This window comes from Borostomias antarcticus, assembly GCF_949987555.1.
Source record: "Borostomias antarcticus genome assembly, chromosome: 15".
NCBI lineage: Eukaryota > Metazoa > Chordata > Actinopteri > Stomiiformes > Stomiidae > Borostomias > Borostomias antarcticus.
The window spans coordinates 18,113,930-18,133,361 of NC_140248.1; the positions used below are offsets into that span (position 1 = coordinate 18,113,930).

The window sequence follows — 19,432 nt, forward strand, 5'->3', positions numbered from 1 at the left end:
TAACCATGCTTGGTGCAATTGCCGTGCCTATTATTAATGCATGAGAAGCTGTGCCCATTCAAAGTGCAGGGTGACCACTCAAATGCTGTGCCCATTCTAATCACACAGGCTGGGTGACCATTCAAACCCAAAGAGGTAGCAACAATTTCCCCCTGGGGATCAATAAAGTATCTTATCTATCTATCTATCTATCTATCTATCTATCTATCTATCTATCTATCTATCTATCTATCTATCTATCTATCTATCTATCTATCTATCTATCTATCTATCTATCTATCTATCTATCTATCTATCTATCTATCTATCTATGTTTGTGGCCGGGGAACACAGCTATTATATCTATCTTAGTCTGTGGGCGGGGTACAGCTATTACGTAGGCTATATATGTAGTCAGATTGATTTCCAACCAACAGTCATGTCCAGATATGGCTAGACACACGCAGACAGTTGTGGGTCTACAACCCAGAGCTTCTGAAATTAATAACACTAAATATTAGGGGTGTAACGATACACTAATCTCACGGCGATACGATACACTAAGGGCAGGTGTGAAGCGTTGCAGTAGTGCTGCTGTTCACACCAATAGTGCATTTCTCCACATTTCTACTCCACTACACTTTGTGAATTTAGAGCTTAACTGTTGTAATATCATGGATAGGCCTAGACAAAAGACATGTTTGTTACCAGCGTTGTGTAGCCAGCATTCACTGATATACAATAAACATATCACGATATTGTTTTCACCTTGACGATACGTATTGTGACATTTCTGTATCGCGATATATTGTAGCACGATATATTGTTACACCCCTACTAAATATGCATTTTAAAAAAATGGGTAGAAAGAAAAATACAGGGCATACAATATCATATTGGATTGCATTGTAACAATAGTATGCAGTTCTATAGCATTCAGTATAAGACATGTTTAAGAAGTACAATGAAACTACATTACAGTCATTTAGCAGACGCTTTTATCCAAAGTGACTAACTAATTGCATTTAACGTAGGAAACGCCAATGTAGCCTACTACTACTTGCCAGAACTCACAAGTGCATCTTCTTTCTAAAACAAGCGACTAGAGCATAATCTAGTGCTGAAGGCAAAGTGCAAGAATAGCAATCTAAAGTAGGCCTACAGTGCAAAACAATACAATAAGTGCTTAGGAGGGATGATTGTTGTAGTACTTCTTAAAGAGATGAATTTTGAGCCTGCGACGAAAGATGGGCAGCGACTCTGCTGTCCTGACATCAGTGGGCAGTTCATTCCACAACTGCGGGGCCAGGACAAAGAAGAGCCGTGACCGTGTCGATCGACCGCAGGGGCCTCGGAGTGACGGGGCAACCAGTCGCCCCGAGGTAGCAGAGCGTAGCGGTCGGGAGGGGGTGTAGGGTTAGACCATGGCCTGGAGGTAGGAGGGGGCTGTTCGTTTCATTGCCCTGTAGGTTAGCGCTAGAGTTTTAAACTGGATGCGAGCTGCTTACAAAGAGATCCCTGTATTGGACATATTTTAGTTATGTTTTGGTGTCAATAGGTTTGTATAAGATAGGCTACGCACAGATCTCATAATTTGTTCAACGGTGTGTGAACTATACATTGCCCCTCTCGTAGCAGCCTAATGATGCGCATAATCACATATACAAACAATATTCATCAACAAGTTGAGACTTAAAATGGCGGCAATTTACTTCCTGTTGTTGACTTTTTCGTGAGTGATGAGGTGATTTGGGAAAAACAAGGTCAGCCTGAGTCTGGAGCATGCCTTGCACAGAGCACTGCAGAGCAGACGGAGAGGATACACATTGATCATTAGCATTATTTTACTAATGCCACAAGATATAATTAACATTTTAGCAGATTTGGAGCACAGCTCTGTCACAAGGTTCATCGCTCATAACCTGACTGGCAGCCAACAGGCTGTAAGAAATGTCTTGGGCAAGAGCCAAGATCTGCCAGCCTTCTCTTGGCCCGGACAAGTGAAGCCATTATCAGGGAATTGTCAGAGGGTGTTTAGTGACCAGACAGAGTCAGGGGCATCATGGTAGCCTCATAGAGATGCAACTCTCTAATGTCACTTGACTGGTTCACACATACACATACTACTTAATGTCTACAGCATCCTAGCACTCCGATAATGTAAATAATGCAATTAATGTGTCTATAATCCTTTTACTTAAGCGAAAAAATGACATAAATTCATAATACATAACTCACCATTCATCACCATTGAGTTCACCGTGAACATGTGCTGATCAGTTTGTGATGTCATGAAGCAAATAAAAATCCTTGCCCGACACAAAGTAGAGTAGGCCAACATGGGAGTTTTGCAAAACATTATTTTTCCAGCTTTACTGTCAGTTAATTTTCGAATATCCTACTCTTGTTTGGAATATACATAGGCCTATGTATGTTCCAACACTAGTCATCTACTTTATGACAGCGTTAGATCGCCCTCATGTGGATATTCGGTGCAGTTCCATGTCAATAAATAAGGCCAGGAGAAGCATTTTATTTTGACATGACGTTATTTTGTTGACTATAGTCGTGTCTAACTGTCGTGTCACACTTTTGAATTCGGACGGCTTCCTTCTCTCTTATAAATAATTTCTTATTAAATTTAAGTTCCCTGTCACTCCTAGAGAGTATGCGATGGTTTTTGATGCTATTCCGTCAGGTGCTTTAATGTTATTAAAAGGAGCCTCTCCTGTGGTACAGGTTCCTTCTATGAATCCTGCTCTATCTTCCATGGGGAAGATTTGTTTTTCACTGCTTCCTAAGAATAATAGAGCAGTTCGCTCCTTATTTCAGAGAGATACTGTTTCGATACCATCTGTTTGCTCTTACTGGAATAATTTAATCTCTGATAGTTGCTGGTCTGAAGTTTCGTCTCTCCCGCATAGATTTCTACTAACCAATAAGGTTAGAGAAGTATCTTACCGTATTATTCATATATATTATCCGACTAACTGCTATCTGAGTAAATTTGTTCCTGACATTGATGTTAACTGTTCGTTTTGTAAAGATCAACCAGAAAATGTTCTCCATTTGTTTTGGTATTGTCCCCATACAAACATGCTGTGGAAGGACCTCTCTAGATACATAATTGATCATATCTATAGCAACTTTTCACTCTTATTTGAAAATGTTTTGTTTGGCTTCATGGTCATAGATTTTAACTATAAAAGTGAATTCTATATTATTAATCTTATTCTTCTCCTTGCAAAATTTCATATTCACAAATGTAAGTTCACTGGAAGAACTTTTTCTTGTGTTTATAAAAGAAGTGTCCTTGTACTTTGATTCGATTGAATTCTCCATGAACAAAAAGTCCTTGTATCTCCGTAATGCTTTTGAGGTCTTTATGTAATGAGCTTTTCCCCTGGTGTATTGTGTTTTGTTCATGTGTATGTATGTAGGCTATGTATGTATGTGTATGTATATATATATATATATATATTGTTATATTTTGTATACATTGCTTTGTATATTTCTGCATCTTTGAATTAAAAAAAAAAAATGTGTCACGTGCTGCCTAGATGTTGTACCATCATGGTTTGTAATCTAGTACCGAAGTTTTTTAAATGGGAAAATTCGCGTAGGCTAGCCTACTGTAGTGTCACATTTGGCTTTTGTTTTAATAACACTGACTCAAATCAAATCAAACTTTTTTTATTTCGCGCATTTCATACGGCAATGCGCTTCACAGAAAGGGGGAATACATATTAGACCTACTGAACCAAGACATAAAAAACTAAAGCAAAGTACATCCATCATTTTTTGTTTGAACAACACTACAACAGATAAGCCTAAAATCAAATCGTAGGTAAGAAGAGCTCTATCTGTGCAAACTAAGCAATGGTTTACAAGGTGCGTACTGTAACATAATGTCGAACACAGAATTGCCAAATGCAAAAATAGAGAAGACAAAGGAAGGTATTTTTTTCACCATGCCAACAAACAAGATACAGCTCTGGTGGTGAAGGATACATTTTTGAGCCATGCCTTGCTGTAGTAGGTCTGGTGGAAAAGGCTCATTCTATGTGATGCTACAGTTGCAATGTAACAGTATACCTTTCACTATACAAACCCAAATACATGTACCCTCTGATGACGGCAGGCATTTGATTTCACTTCACTGCGGTATGATAAAACCACTCACACCCGGAGCTGTATAAAACAACCATCTAAACATCTTGAGACACACAGTAGCATGTTCAATTTCAAAGTGCATTAAACGATTGCAAAAAGAGTATTACAAAATGTCTTAAAAAATTAGAGAAGCCACTCACTTCCACAAGTAACAACAGCAATTGAATTTTTTGTTTCCCATGTTTGTGATTAATACTGCTTTTTTAAAATGTTTGACCAAATCTTTGCTTGATCTGAGACCTCGATGCAGGATTCCGATGGAAGCTTGATTACGCAAGCATTTCTCCAGCTTAACTGAGCCAGGTGAGGGCTTTGCAACTTTCATGATAGCTTCAGGCTCTGGATTTCTTTTCTTTGCGTCCTGCTTCTGAGGATGCGTCTGCTTTCCTTTTATGAGCCTGAGAAAAAAAATAAAAAATAAACATTCTTAAATGCAAGACTGTCAGAGTTAACATTCTGATATCAGAAGAAGTCAGAATCTGTTCCCCAGTAAGAACCAAGACCAAGGCAAAGAGGAATAAAGAACATTCATCCTTCTAGATCACTGTTTCAAAAATGGAACGATTAATTACTGTTTGGCTTTTTGGAGCTCTCTTCTTCTTCTCGGCACGTTCCTTCTCCTCAATCTCCATGTTCTCTTTCTCAATGAGAGAGATGAGAGTGTTACAGCGCCGCTGGAGTTCCTGAGAGACGCCAGAACATTTAGAAAAACAGACGATATCTATATCACTTTTTGTATATTCATCCATATATTATCAAACAGTCATCAGTTGCATGTTATACCATGGCTGTTCGGGACTTGATGAACCAGTCAAATCTGAACTGGGGAGCGTTTCTGACACACTGGCGCAGTTCCTCGTAAACGTTCTCCTTGTCGAAGCCCATCTTGTGGAGCATGCATATGAGGAAGCGGTCCTCCTCCTCCGTGTAGTTCTTCCCCTTGTTGGTCCCGTACTGAATCCTCAGCTGGTGAAACGGAGCCTTATATCTCCCGATCTGGAATCACACCACAACACCTGTCACTTGATCTAACTAACCAGCACAGCAAACACAGAACAGTCTACGGATCCTAAAGACCGGAACTCCACGTCAAGTGCAGTCGGGGAACCTTGGCGTCCAACGCCTTCTTGATGCTGATCCTCCTCTGGATACGGGCTTCGCCGCGCTCGATCTGAGCCATGATCTTCTCAATGTCCTGGAGTTCATTGCACCGCTCCCAGAAAATGGCTGGAATGTAAAACATCGTATGCAAAGACTGGCACGGTGTGTTTTCATCAATAGTGTTGTTTAAAATAGTAAGAAACTGAAGAAAAAACGTATTCTCTGAAATGGATGATGATGATTTAATTCTTACCAGAGTATTCGATGACCTCTTCAGGGCTTTTACCCTCGACCTCACGTGCTATGTTATCGATGTCATCTCGGCCATATTTCTCATTTGCTTTGATGAACTGATTGAAATCTCGCTTGTTCCAGCTTGTGAAGCCCTGAAAAACAAGAATTTACAAAACAGAATGCTTACAAAATGTGGCTCGTAGATAAAACTATCCTCTGCCTTAAAGGAGAATACACCAACATGCTGCTTCTACAGGGGTCTTTATAGAGTGATAAAAAAAACAACTTTATTTCCTTATCAAGTTTCAACACAGTGTAACTTCAAAAACCAAACAATGTGGAGGGGTTCGGGCGTGTCCTCCTGTACCTGTGTGAGCAGCTTCTCCTTCTCCTCCGTCTCCTCAGGAGTCAGGGGGTCTGCCTCGTCTATCTTTCTCTGCTCCTCCTTCTGCACCTGGGCAGAGTTGGGAATGTCAGGGCTCCTGGGCACCTGAGGACACAAAGACACCCTGGTGAGCACCCACAGACGCACACCCACAGACGCACACCCACAGACGCACACCCACAGACGCACACCCACAGACGCACCCCCACAGACGCACACCCACAGACGCACACCCACAGACGCACACTCACAGACACACACTCACAGACGGGACACCCACAGACGCACACCCACAGACGCACACCCACAGACGCACACCCACAGACGCACACCCACAGACGCACGCACACCCACAGACGCACTCCCACAGACGCACACTCACAGACGCACTCACAGACGCACACCCACAGACGCACACTCACAGACGCACACCCACAGACGCACACCCACAGACGCACCCCCACAGACGCACACCCACAGACACACACTCACAGACGCACACACAGACGCACACCCACAGACACCCACAGACACACACCCACAGACGCACTCACAGACGCACACCCACAGACGCACTCACACAGACGCACACTCACAGACGCACACCCACAGACGCACACTCACAGACGCACCCCACAGACGCACACCCATAGGCGCACACCCACAGACGCACTCACAGACACACACTCACAGACGCACACCCACAGACGCACTCACAGACACACACTCACAGACGCACACCCACAGACGCACCCCCACATACGCACACCCACAGACACACACTCACAGACGCACACCCACAGACGCACACCCACAGACGCACACCCATAGACACACACTCACAGACGCACACCCACAGACGCACACCCACAGACGCACACCCACAGACGCACACCCACAGACGCACACCCACAGACACACACTCACAGACACACACTCAGACGCACACCCACAGACGCACCCACAGACGCACACCGACAGACGCACACCCACAGACGCACACCCAGACGCACACCCACAGACGCACACCCACAGACACACACTCACAGACGCACACCCACAGACGCACACCCATAGGCGCACACCCACAGACGCACACTCACAGACGCACACCCACAGACACACACTCACAGACACACACTCACAGACGCACCCCCACAGACGCACACCCACAGACACACACTCACAGACGCACTCACAGACGCACACCCACAGACGCACACCCACAGACGCACACCCACAGACGCACACCCACAGACACACACTCACAGACGCACACCCACAGACACACACTCACAGACGCACACCCACAGACGCACACCCACAGACGCACACCCACAGACACACACTCACAGACGCACACCCACAGACGCACACTCACAGACGCACACCCACAGACGCACCCCCACAGACGCACACCCACAGACACACACTCACAGACGCACACCCACAGACGCACCCCCACAGACGCACACTCACAGACGCACACCCACAGACGCACACCCACAGACGCACTCACAGACGCACACTCACAGACGCACACTCACAGACGCACACCCACAGACACCCACCCGCAGACGCACACCCACAGACGCACTCACAGACACACCCCCACAGACGCACACCCACAGACGCACCCCACAGACGCACACCCACAGACGCACACCCACAGACGCACACTCACAGACGCACCCCACAGACGCACACCCATAGGCGCACACCCGCAGACGCACACCCACAGACGCACACCCACAGACGCACACTCACAGACACCCACCCACAGACGCACACTCACAGACGCACCCCACAGACGCACACCCACAGACGCACACTCACAGACGCACTCCCACAGACGCACACTCACAGACGCACTCACAGACGCACACCCACAGACGCACACTCACAGACGCACTCCCACAGACGCACACTCACAGACACACTCACAGACGCACACCCACAGACGCACACTCACAGACGCACTCCCACAGACGCACACTCACAGACACACTCACAGACGCACACCCACAGACGCACACTCACAGACGCACTCCCACAGACGCACACTCACAGACACACTCACAGACGCACACCCACAGACGCACACTCACAGACGCACACCCATAGACGCACCCCACAGACGCACACCCACAGACGCACACCCACAGACGCACTCACAGACGCACACCCACAGACGCACACCCACAGACGCACTCACAGACGCACACCCACAGACGCACTTACAGACGCACACTCACAGACGCACACCCACAGACGCGAACCCACAGACGCACACTCACAGACGCACACTCACAGACGCACACCCACAGGCGCACACCCACAGACGCACACTCACACAGCCTCTCTCTGAGAAGGAGTGCTAGGAGACAGGTGGGGATCCAGGCTGATCGTAAAGCCCTGCAGATGTACACTGGGCTGGGATCAGATGGCATGGAGGGGGAATGTGTGTGTGTGTGTGTGTGTGTGTGGCCTTGGCACCGTAACACAAGCTCCAATCTGTCACAGTTCAGTTGTCTGCTTTGGCAGCTGCTGTTTTGGCACGGTGGAGAACTTGGGATGAGCACAAATGTCAGCCGAGACACGCTTCCATGGACTCCACCGTCTCACCGACAAGTAATGAGCTTCAGTTAAAGCCAAAGCCGATTCAAAATGTCGTTTTTAAATATTCCATTTCTCTAATACTGTGGCCTTCTTAAATACCACATGCAAGCAGTGACATAACAGCACGTGCAATACCAAGTTTTCAAACCACCATTATTCATCTGAGGATGAATGACATAAATCCCACCTTGTAGCCGATTGTTTTCCTGTAGTGAAGGATCTCCATTTCCAGGAGCTCAAACAGGCGAGGGGGGAAGAACTGGAAGTCCTGGATATTGGGCTGCTTTGGGGGGCGCGGCGCCTGAAATCCAGTCACTACTCATCAATCATGACCGTGTGGGCAAGATGAACATTTTCACCAGGTCAGTGAACATCATTTGAACTTCCTGACCTTACTCACCGGCATCGTGCTTAGAAAAACAATGAATAAGACAAATCACTGCCCCCCCCCCCTGAACATGTAGGCAGCAGTCGAATAGCAAAGCCATCTTCTCTTAAACATGGATGCTGGGTAAGGCCGGCCCTTCCAATTTCTGGGTGATGGATCTGTGATGGGTGTTACCTTGGGGGCCCTGGGTTCACTGACTCGTAAGGCTTCTCTGAAGTAGGCGTCCACGGCGTAGTTGGCTTTCCTCTCTCTCTTAGGAGGCTCGATCCACTCCATCATACTCATCTGTAAGGAGGCCACCGCGTCACCACCTGAGCAGCAGGCTGAAGGCAACTCACATCCTAATATGCGCCTGTGTCAGAACTCTGTGGTTTCAAATAGGGCTGCACGATTACGACAAAATATAATAATTGCGATTATTTGCTTCAAAATGGCCATTGCGATTAATAATTGCGATTAATATTTCAAAGTAATAGCTTTAGCTCTGCACAGTTTGCATATGACCTGCTGGGCTTGAGCGACATTATCTTTTTCGTAACCAAAATGCTCCCAAATCACGGACGTTGATCCCTTTCTTGCTACTAACTCACTGACCTCGTTTTCGCTCATTTTGTCACTACTCACGGCTGCAGGTACTCTTGTGACACTTGTCTTGACCTACTGCTATCTGTCTTCTCAGTGAAATTGCTGCGCACAGCGCACTCAGCGGGAACGCATGTGATTGGTCAGACAGCATAAGCGCCTGTGATTCGTCCGTGTAGTCCTAGCACACTCAATTCAAAGCAAAATTATTAATCACATTAATTGCGGCCTTTTGCGATTAGTTAATTGCGGAGGTCATAATCACGATTTCGATTAATTCACGATTAATTGTGCAGCCCTAGTTTCAAAATGGCTAAGGAACGGAAATATAACAATAAATAGGAAGCATAAATTTCACAAGCTTAAACAATGTCAGATATCGGGTGAGTGGTCCTAAATACAGAGTTCATGACTGGGAGCATGGCCGGGTGAACGACAGTTGGTTTCAAAATACTTTTTGCTTTTCTCTGTAGTCCTCCCCTTCAAAGTTGTAGAGGCTGGTCTCAGCTGCTCCCGTGTCCACAGTGAAGTTCCTCAGGGAGCCCTCTCCCAGTTTCTCCATCCTCTCGTTCATCTCAGCTGTCTAAGATCAAAAAATCAGACTGGTTAGACAGGGTGGGTACCAAGCAAAACACCTGCAACAGACTAAAGCCAGGTCCACATACAGCAGCCATGAGGAGAGGCTAGTTTTAGGACGTCCGTCTTGTGAGCCTTTCCATAACATTTTATAGGAAGTTTTACTTTCAACGTTCTAAACTGGCAGCCACAAACGATGACATTTGGTTCCGACACTGCTTAAACCCAGCGAGTGAATCCCACTTAAGGCGCCGCTCCTTCACGTTAGCCCCTTCAGCCCATCCTGATCTCACAAGCTCACATTCTGTTTCTCTCGCAAATCAGTCTGGATACTCTCCATGGAGATCCATTTGTGCCAGACCGGAAAACGATCAAGCCAATCAGCGTTCTAAGGGGAAATACAAACAGCTACAGACGTGTGACGATAGCGAGGAGCGGTTGAAGTAAGCGAGCGATAGACCGTAATAGACAGATGGTTCATCCAATCACCTTCCAAGTATTTTTCGAAAGTGCCCGCCCTTTTCCAAACAGTTTCCAACGGAGAGTTCCCAGATGGCTGCGGGACGCAAACCGTCAGGTAACCTTCCTGTGGCCCTCACCTTCTTGGCCCCCCTCTCCAGGAGGGTGTTGATGTCTTCATCGGTGAGCTCGCTGTCTTTGGAGGCGAACACATGGGTGGCCCCATGCCTGATCATCTGCAGCATCTCGTCCTTCCCCAATTTGGTGGACTGCTGGTCAATCAACCTCCCTAGGAAGGGACGCGATGTCATGAGCAGCTTTAAGAGTAAATATCGTACAAACAGTCCGATTGTGACTCAATTCCCGACAAGTCCTTTCTTGCCTGGCCGAGGGTTTTTAAGAGAGAGAATGTTAACGCAGAGTCTGCAGTTTGCATTATTTTCTTGGGTTGTATGTAATTAAACTCAAAGGTTTCAAAAAATAATATTGTTCGTGAAATATTTATAATCGAAAGCCATGCAGAATACCTTGTTGAATAACAATGGAGTCTAGCCTCAACTTCATCTCAGCTCTCTCTACAATCCTCTCTTCGACTGTGTTATCAGTGATGAGGCGAAACACGCGCACTGGTTTCTTCTGACCGATTCTATGGGCCCTGTCCTAGAGAGTCAAAAACAAAGACATTGATTGCCTTTTTCAGAGTCTGCATTTAGAGAAAAAGAAAAGATATATACAGTGTTTTTTGTTTTTTTTTCAACCATGCAGTATAGATCAGTTTCATCTGTCATTTTATGTGTCATTTTAAGTGGCTGAAATAAGTCTGGTGAGTACAGATTTCATACTTGAGACAAACTAGTAATATCCATTATTTGACATATATGTAACATAAACAGGACTGGAGGGTTTCTAACCATGGCTTGCAGGTCTACTTGAGGGTTCCAGTCAGAGTCATACAGAATGACCACGTCTGCAGTAGCCAGGTTTATGCCCAGACCGCCGGCTCTGGTGCTCAACATGAAAATGAACTTGCTACTGTTTGGTGCATTGTAGGCATCTATGGCTTGCTGTAAACACATTCATGAAGGAGACAAAAAAAAAACATGACGTGTGATATCTATGTAGGACATCATTTTCATAGTTAAATACAGAAAATGGTCACTGAACCTGTAACTTTGATACGCTCTGACGAAGGCTGATTTCCGAAACGCGCTAGCGATTCTTTGTGTGATGTGAGCCAAGAATAAACATGTGTAAAGTGAGTATTTTGTCCTCTATGAATTGAATAACTGAGATGTGCTAACATTGCAATGTTTGCAAGCTTTTTTCAATCATATTACGAGTTTGGTTTTAGCACTCTAACTTGAAGAGCTATTTTGTTGAAGCGCAACCTCTTTTTGGAAACAGAAAGCCCTTTGTTAATCAGAGAGGAGCTCTGTGTAGCTAGATTGGGCGGCCTGAGGGGCGGTACCTCTCGGGCTTCGTGTGGAGTGTTTCCGTCCAGACGACAGTACTCGTAGCCTCTCCACATGCAGTAGTCCTCCAGAATGTCCAGGACTCTGGTCATCTGGCTGAAGATGAGGACTCGAGACCCTGCCGGACAATGAGACACAAAGCAGTCACGCTGTTCAGGAGCGGGAGACACTGTCAGGTCAGTAGGTTACGATTCGATGGCTCGGTTTTCATAGAGAGGGGAGAAAAAACAATTTATTCATGAGGCTCCTTGCAAGGCAGGAAGGGTTGATTAATGTCATTTCAAATGAGCAGTGCTGATTTGACCGGCAAATTAACTTCCCGCATGAAAAAAAAACCCTCCCTCAGCAAATGACAAATTCAACATAAATTAATCATGATATTTTTAACAGTATGCAACCACTGGAGCCTTACTTCTTCCATATTCCCCAGGTTATTATCAATAAGCATACCGGCTGGCACAGACAATACCTCTTCAGAATTCTATCAACTCCAAATGTAATTTTTCCAATTACTAACACGCAGAAGAAAAGAGGTACTCATGGGTAAACACCTTGCTCCTGGACTTTGGGCAGTAGCTTGTCCAGGGCCACCATCTTGCCACTGTTGGTGACCAGGTGCATGTCGGTGGTGTAGGGTGGCCCTGGCTCCGCCCCGTCGAACAGGTACGGGTGGTTGCAGCACTTCCTCAACTGCATGAGGATGTTCAACAGACGCATCTTGTCCATCTTCCCCGCAGAGTTCAGGATGTCAATGTCCTTCATCAGGATCCGAGTGTACCTAGCACACATGACGGGGTGACAAAACACATGCTATAGGGACCACCGGGTTGGATAAATACCTACATTGAAAAAAAAGAGTCATTAATTAATCAAATAAATGAGCAAAGTCTCAAAAGCAAATGCGTACCATTCTCTCTGCATCTTACTCAGCCCAAGGTAAATCTTCACCTCTTTCTTTGGAGGCAAGCTTTTTTCCACCTCAGCTTTTATGCGACGTAGAAGGAAAGGCCGCAGCACCTGAGCAAACATCACACCACGGCGCAACAGCACTATATATACAGCCCACCATAGGACTCCAACATTTTCAACGTGCATTCAGTTCATTGCAAGCAGTATACTGTTATAAAGTCTGGTACAAACTAACTAGCTAAAGTGAATAGGAGGTGAGTTTTAGAGTGAACTCTGTGAGGATGGTGAATCTGTAAACGCCAAACTTACCGCATGTAGGCGCTCCACCAGTTTCTGGTCCCCAAGACAGTTGTTTGTGTCGAACCAAGAATCAAAGTCCTGTGAATGAAAAAGAAACTTTGCTTTGCTCTCAAGACTTCCATTAACGTGATCAGTTTTCAGAAAACGAGCGACTGATCCTGCTGTGGAATCAGAGAGGCAGAGAGGAGTGGTTTTGAGGAGGAGAGACGCCCTCGGGGGTACAGGCAGCGATACAGAGATGTGCTCGGGGCGAGCTTCCCCTATCTGACACTTCCTCGAAAAGGTAAGAGGCTTGTCACATGGCGCTGAGATGTTCAGTGATTGACTGAGACTCAGTGAGTCTGGGTACTGTATGATCACAGAACAGAAAAAAATAGGGTATTTCAACACAAAACTAGAAATGGTGTTCAGAGAGCACAGACCTCCACCCACGAATACATTTGGTGGCTCTGTGTGCGAGCACGTGCATGTGAGCAGGATAAGTTTGATATTGCTGCATTCGTTAGGCCGAGAACTTTATGCCCCGCCATGTTTGTGCAGCTCGTGGACCCACCCCGTGATTCGGATCTACTCCAAAATTTAATGGGTTCTAAATTGGACCATGCTACACCCCTCCACCGAGTTTCATGAAATGCAGCCAGGTAGTTTTTGCGTAATCCTAGTCCAAAAAACGAATGGAGGTCATCAAATATCAAGGGCATCAAATATTAGTGTTAATCTCTAAGACAGGCGTAGTATCACCATAGAAACAGAGAGAGGAAAAAATGGTAAATGGACTGCACTTATATAGCGCTTTTCCACCTTAGCGGCACTCAAAGCGCTTTCCAATGGCCTCTCATTCACCCATTCACACACACATTCACACACCAATGGCGGTAGCTGCCATGCAGGGTGCTAACCTGCTCATTGGGAGCAATTTGGGGTTAGGTGTCTTGCTCAAGGACACTTCGACATGTGGACAGTCGGAGCTGGGATTCGAACCACTGACCCTTCGATCACTGAACGACCCGCTCTACCAACTGAGCTACAGCCGCCCCGAGGAGACGACTCACGTTGGCAGAGTTGAAGACGTCTGGTAGGAGGAAGTTGAGCAGTGACCACAGCTCGTGAAGGTTGTTCTGCAGGGGCGTGCCGGTCAGCAGGAGCCGGTTGGTGGTTTTAAACTCCCGAACGATCTCCGAGAGCTGAGCAGGACACACGGAAGAAAACAGTTTGAAATTATTCTGCTGAATGAATCCCATTAGAATGTCAAAATACTGTACTGATGAAAATACACATGGCAGGCACCAACGAGAAATCAATTGCATTTTTTTCAATTACTTTGGATTTCTCGTTTTTGATCCTGTGAGCTTCATCAATGACAAGGTATCGCCAGTTGAACTTCTTGAAGACAGATTTCTCCCTGATGACCATTTCATAGGATGTAACACAGACGTCCCATTCTCCTGGCATCATGACATCACGGACGAACGCCGCCTGGACAAGCAGGAATACATTGTGGGGGTCCTTTCTCATTTGTAGTTTTTGGTACTCATAAATAAATGTGTCATGAGAGGAAACGGTTCAAGATGTGCAGACCTCAATAGAATGACTAGCATTTTCTTACTCTTGCATCCTTATCACCAATAAGGCAGACAGCCTTCAGGGTTGGGACCCATCTCTTGAACTCATTCATCCAGTTGTGTAGTGTTGACTTGGGAACTAGCACCATGTGAGGGCCTGGGATGTTCCTGTAGTGCTTCAGGTATCCCAACAAGGCAATAGTCTGGAGGGTCTTCCCCAACCCCTGGGGTTAGAACATACAAATTCATTATCAGCTGTGACAATCTCCTATGGTACATTATACAGGGCGTAAGGATAACACACTTTAAGGTGCTACGGGTAATATTTGGTAAATTTGCAGGGTTGGCAAGTGAATACACCAGTAAAAATACATACATACACATGTATACGAAATCCCACCTTTAACCAAAAATCAGTCGCTATGTTTTAAGTTAAATGGTATGTTTTTATGTTAATTATCATAAATTATTCATCCTTAATTGTTGTAATGTTTTAGTACCATTTCATCTGCCAGAATTCCGTTGATGCCATTCTCATAGAGAGAGATCATCCAGTTCAGTCCTCTGACTTGGTAGTCTCTCAGGGTTCCATTCTTCACATCTGAAAACAAATAAATAATACAGGCACGTTATGTTAAAAGTCAACTCCAGTGATTCGGATGTGTGGAATCTGAGCGAAAGCCAGAGCATGTGCAGAGGCGGTGAAAACATCATACAGGAAGGGGACTCCTCAAACCGAACCAAGACATTGGCAGCCTTCCTGCTCTCCGACAACAACTCCTCATCCTCTTCTTGTTCTGTCCTTCGATGGCGGTTACTGAAATAGATCCGTAGTTGAGAGTAAGAAGAGTGCATGTTTTTGATTATATCATGTATGGAAACAGTCACAAAATAGACTGCATTGGGGCGAGGTGCCAACTTGCGCCTTATAGCTGCCGACTAAGTACTATTTTGTTGAGAAAACAAACATGTGGGTGTAGGTAAAAGGTCAAAGGTGAACAGTTGGAAGCATTAATAACTCCTATACACTCATAGCAAATGAGAAAAATAATTTGTGGATCCGCTCCCAAATCTAATCAGCTCCAGGGCGGAATATATGTACAGTACCGGGTATGAACGTCATAGGGTTATTTGTTTTCAAGTTATGGTGTGAACATATATACCCACACACCCATCCACCCACATGACCCACAGACAGCAGCAGCGGTGCAAGTAATAAGGTTTACTTGGCTGTCTCTTACTTATGGGTTATTCACAGGGCTGAAAATTAACTTTTTGGCTCACCTGCCAAGGGGACTGGTAGATGAAAAAATCCACCGGCCAAGTATATTTTTTACCGGCCAAAATAATAAATTGCCTTTTTTGTCACATTACATCTGTTTCAGTACTTTTCATTCAGATAATAGTATTATGTTGAATACATGCTTAAGGAAGAGGCCAAAGTAAAATTTCAAATAAATTAGTTTAATTCGATGCCTAGAAACATTGCAATTCATAGAAATTCAATTATTAATTTCCATTCACTTCCACGGTGTAGAATTATCCATAACCTACCTAACCCTACACAAATATGAGATATAAATGATCCAAGCCTTAACCTCATGGTCTTTATGTGTTTATGAACAAAATACATATACTGTAACATATTCATAGCCTGTCATGATGTAAAGTTAAACCTGAGCTGGATGACCAGTGAAGTCAGTCAAGGAGGAAGCAGTACCGTCTTCAGAGCTTATAAGCTACATGACAAGCGATCAAAGACATCCCTTCTGAGAAACAGTGGCTTGGTATGCTATGGAAGCCCAGAGACAGGATGGTACACATCTACTGTAGGTGTCGACTGTAGTAGCGCGCGTCTTCTGAGGTAAATGGGAACGATTTTCTGTGCGTGAGTAGCCTCGCGTCACCAGTCTCTCCTAGTGCGCGAGGCTCCACAACAGTCATGTGACTGAAAACTTTATTTGGTGCAGCGGGGGAGCTATTTAAGTGCATAATTTATTACATGACTCTATTGGTACAAACATTTACCCGCCAGCATGGCGGATAGCCTCCGAAATTTAGTCGCCAAATGGAAATTTTACCCACCATTGGCGGGTGGCGGGTGTTAATTTTCAGCCCTGGTTATTCATCATACAGCACAATCATTTAAAGAAAAACCAGGACTCGGGAGACATGAGAACTTACTCTCCAACAGAGAGAAGGTTTTGTTTCTCATCCTGTTTGATGCGCGGCCGTCCAAGCTTCACTTTCAGAGGTGAAGTGGGCGATTTCTGGGACGTGGGTTGGATGAAATGAGCAAATAGTTCTGTTTGCTTCAACAGGAACTCAAACCGATTCGCCCTGTCTGTTTTCTATTCAAGAAAACAGAAAAAAAGGACATAGACACATTAATATTTTGTTAGGTTCATTTCATTTAGGTCAGGTAAGGTTAATTGTTTCTGCTGTGCTTTTAATCACTCTCTCCCTATTGTATGTAGGCCTACATCACAGTCCATGACATTCTGCACTACCCCAGTACCAACACTAGGTGGGGACAATGGCAGTAACCTACTGAAGTTGTTTTTCTCAGTCTGACTGACAGTTGCTATCACAGTTATTCCATAATGTAATGCTGTAACAATAAATGCAAAATATATCTTTGATATAGTATCTATATAATGCTATTTTGCAATCTTGGGGTGCTGTCCTGGTATTCATCTGGTATTATTTAGGAAATCATGCTGAAGCCTATTATAAATTACTAGCCTAGTTCTTAAAATAACTCAGCTAGAGACCGACCGTTCAAGTCCCACAAAGTAAGTGCCAGGTCTGATATCTGTAACATGAAAACAACCCAATTATGATGAGTCAAAAATCCCTCACTCGTTTCTCCTCGTACTCTGGGTCCACATCTCCCTCCACTCTGGATGCTGCCTTCGGGGGAGGCTTCAGCAGGAATGGGGGGTCCTTCTCGGCCTGCATACAATGAAGTAGGTTTGGGTTATACTCAACGTTTACATTTTAGTCATTTAGCACACAGGTTTACAATAAATACATCCGTCTAGATTAACTGTACATCCTTGTCATCCTCAGTAATGCCTTCAATAAGAACAAGCGAGTGCCAGTAGTCACACACAGATACAGTGTTAGAGAAAGGAAGTCTTCAACACTGCCAACATTCATTAGCACATTCTGGAAGTTTTGTCCAAAATGGAATGCAAAATAAATGGGAAACATGGCAACTGTTTTTGAAAATATGCCAAGTAACGTTAAGGTTAAGTCCTTATGCCAGCAGTCATTGCCATTGTCAGATATTGTAATTGATTCCTAGCTGGCTAGATCAAATGAGCTTAGGGCTGTATCCAAAAAGTGGACTGCAATCAAAAATCTGTCTATAACTTGTTAATTAAATTAGCTACGTCTACGTGGTGGTGCATTTGTGTAATATTTAATATCGTATTATGCTACAGCTAACGTTAGCTACCCCTTGATCAAATACATACCGTCTATATCTGACAGTAACGTTACCCAGTGCGCAACAAGCAGACAGTTCATCCAACATGCTTCGGGCGGGCTGTTCATGCACAGACTGACCAAGCGAGCCCTGCCTGAGCCCTGCCTGCCTTCTGTCTAGACTAGACACGACACTGACAGTAACGTAGTTGTGGGACTGTCTGGGAGGCACTGGCACGCTATATCTGGTAGCTTTGAAAGTCCACATGGCTGTAAATTATTACAGAGCTATACATTAATGTCGACAAGCACAGCAATGCATATTGGCCTGCTTGCATGGGGGCCAAGAAGCTAGCTAGCTAGCTAACATCTGTAAGGCTTGCTACCGTTAGCTGCAGACTGGGCAGATGTGCAAAGCCTTCGCGCCATGTTCCCCCCAACCCCGGCTCCCCCAAATGAACAATACAGCAAACTTCTACACTGTATCTCAAATGGCTGCAACATGACATGTCCGTCCACATAGCTACCCACCTCTTCCGCTTCTGGTCCAGGCTCTTTGGAAGTTGACGGAATCTCTTCATCTGACATTGTGTCGAACTGTTATTTATTATCTGTTAGCTATTTTATTTCAGGCACTGTAAGTTCGACATGGCTAAAAAACCACCTACGTCACTGTGCAGGCAGCTAGCGTACACAGATGGCACACGCCCCCTTGTTGCCAACATCTCGCGAATGAAATACCGCGATAGTATAGTCTAATGACAAGGGACTAATATGAATTTAGAAATAAATAGCTCTTCATAAAAGAGTAATGCAAAACCCCGAGACGCCGCCTGGCAAGCTTTTCTAAACCAAGATTTTTGGGTAACTTCCTTTGACGTAATCTTCATGTTTGTAAACGTATGATGAAGCGCCACAAGAGGGCGATCAGTGATAGTTTACCTCTGTCTCCAAGCAAGCCTGCAGGCAACTGTATTCATGATTCGTCCATCATGCACAAAGGCCTACTACGTTTAGCCTCTGAGAGACAGCCTTGTCCACCAGCTATAGGCTACCAATCTCCTACAAATCATATCTTTAATGAAAATGCTTTCAAACATTTTCCAAGTCCCAATTTTCATTTAAAGCCATCACCCTGAGCCAAAATGATTGAAATAGGCTATACTGACTTTGTTCAATCACACTGAGATCAAATTATATCGGCTCAAATGCTATCTTCTAATGCTATCTAGCTATATATAATCTTAGTGTCACCTGCAGG

At 44.9% G+C, this 19,432-nt stretch overlaps 1 protein-coding gene across 1 annotated transcript; it reads right to left on the bottom strand.

The window, feature by feature from the left end:
* Positions 1-3,656: 3,656 nt before the first annotated feature.
* Positions 3,657-18,835, bottom strand: smarca1 (SNF2 related chromatin remodeling ATPase 1). Its single transcript, XM_084450054.1, has 24 exons — positions 18,703-18,835; positions 17,602-17,694; positions 16,924-17,090; positions 15,456-15,556; positions 15,240-15,340; positions 14,784-14,963; positions 14,498-14,653; positions 14,230-14,361; positions 13,187-13,255; positions 12,876-12,985; positions 12,520-12,746; positions 11,965-12,086; positions 11,408-11,560; positions 11,024-11,156; positions 10,637-10,785; positions 9,916-10,044; positions 9,054-9,164; positions 8,679-8,792; positions 5,855-5,977; positions 5,507-5,639; positions 5,261-5,379; positions 4,936-5,148; positions 4,725-4,835; positions 3,657-4,550 (listed from the first exon to the last, which is right to left on the bottom strand). Exons 1-24 carry the CDS (start codon positions 18,757-18,759, stop codon positions 4,485-4,487), a joined length of 3,069 nt encoding a protein of 1,022 aa, XP_084306180.1. The 5' UTR covers positions 18,760-18,835; the 3' UTR covers positions 3,657-4,484.
* Positions 18,836-19,432: the final 597 nt, after the last annotated feature.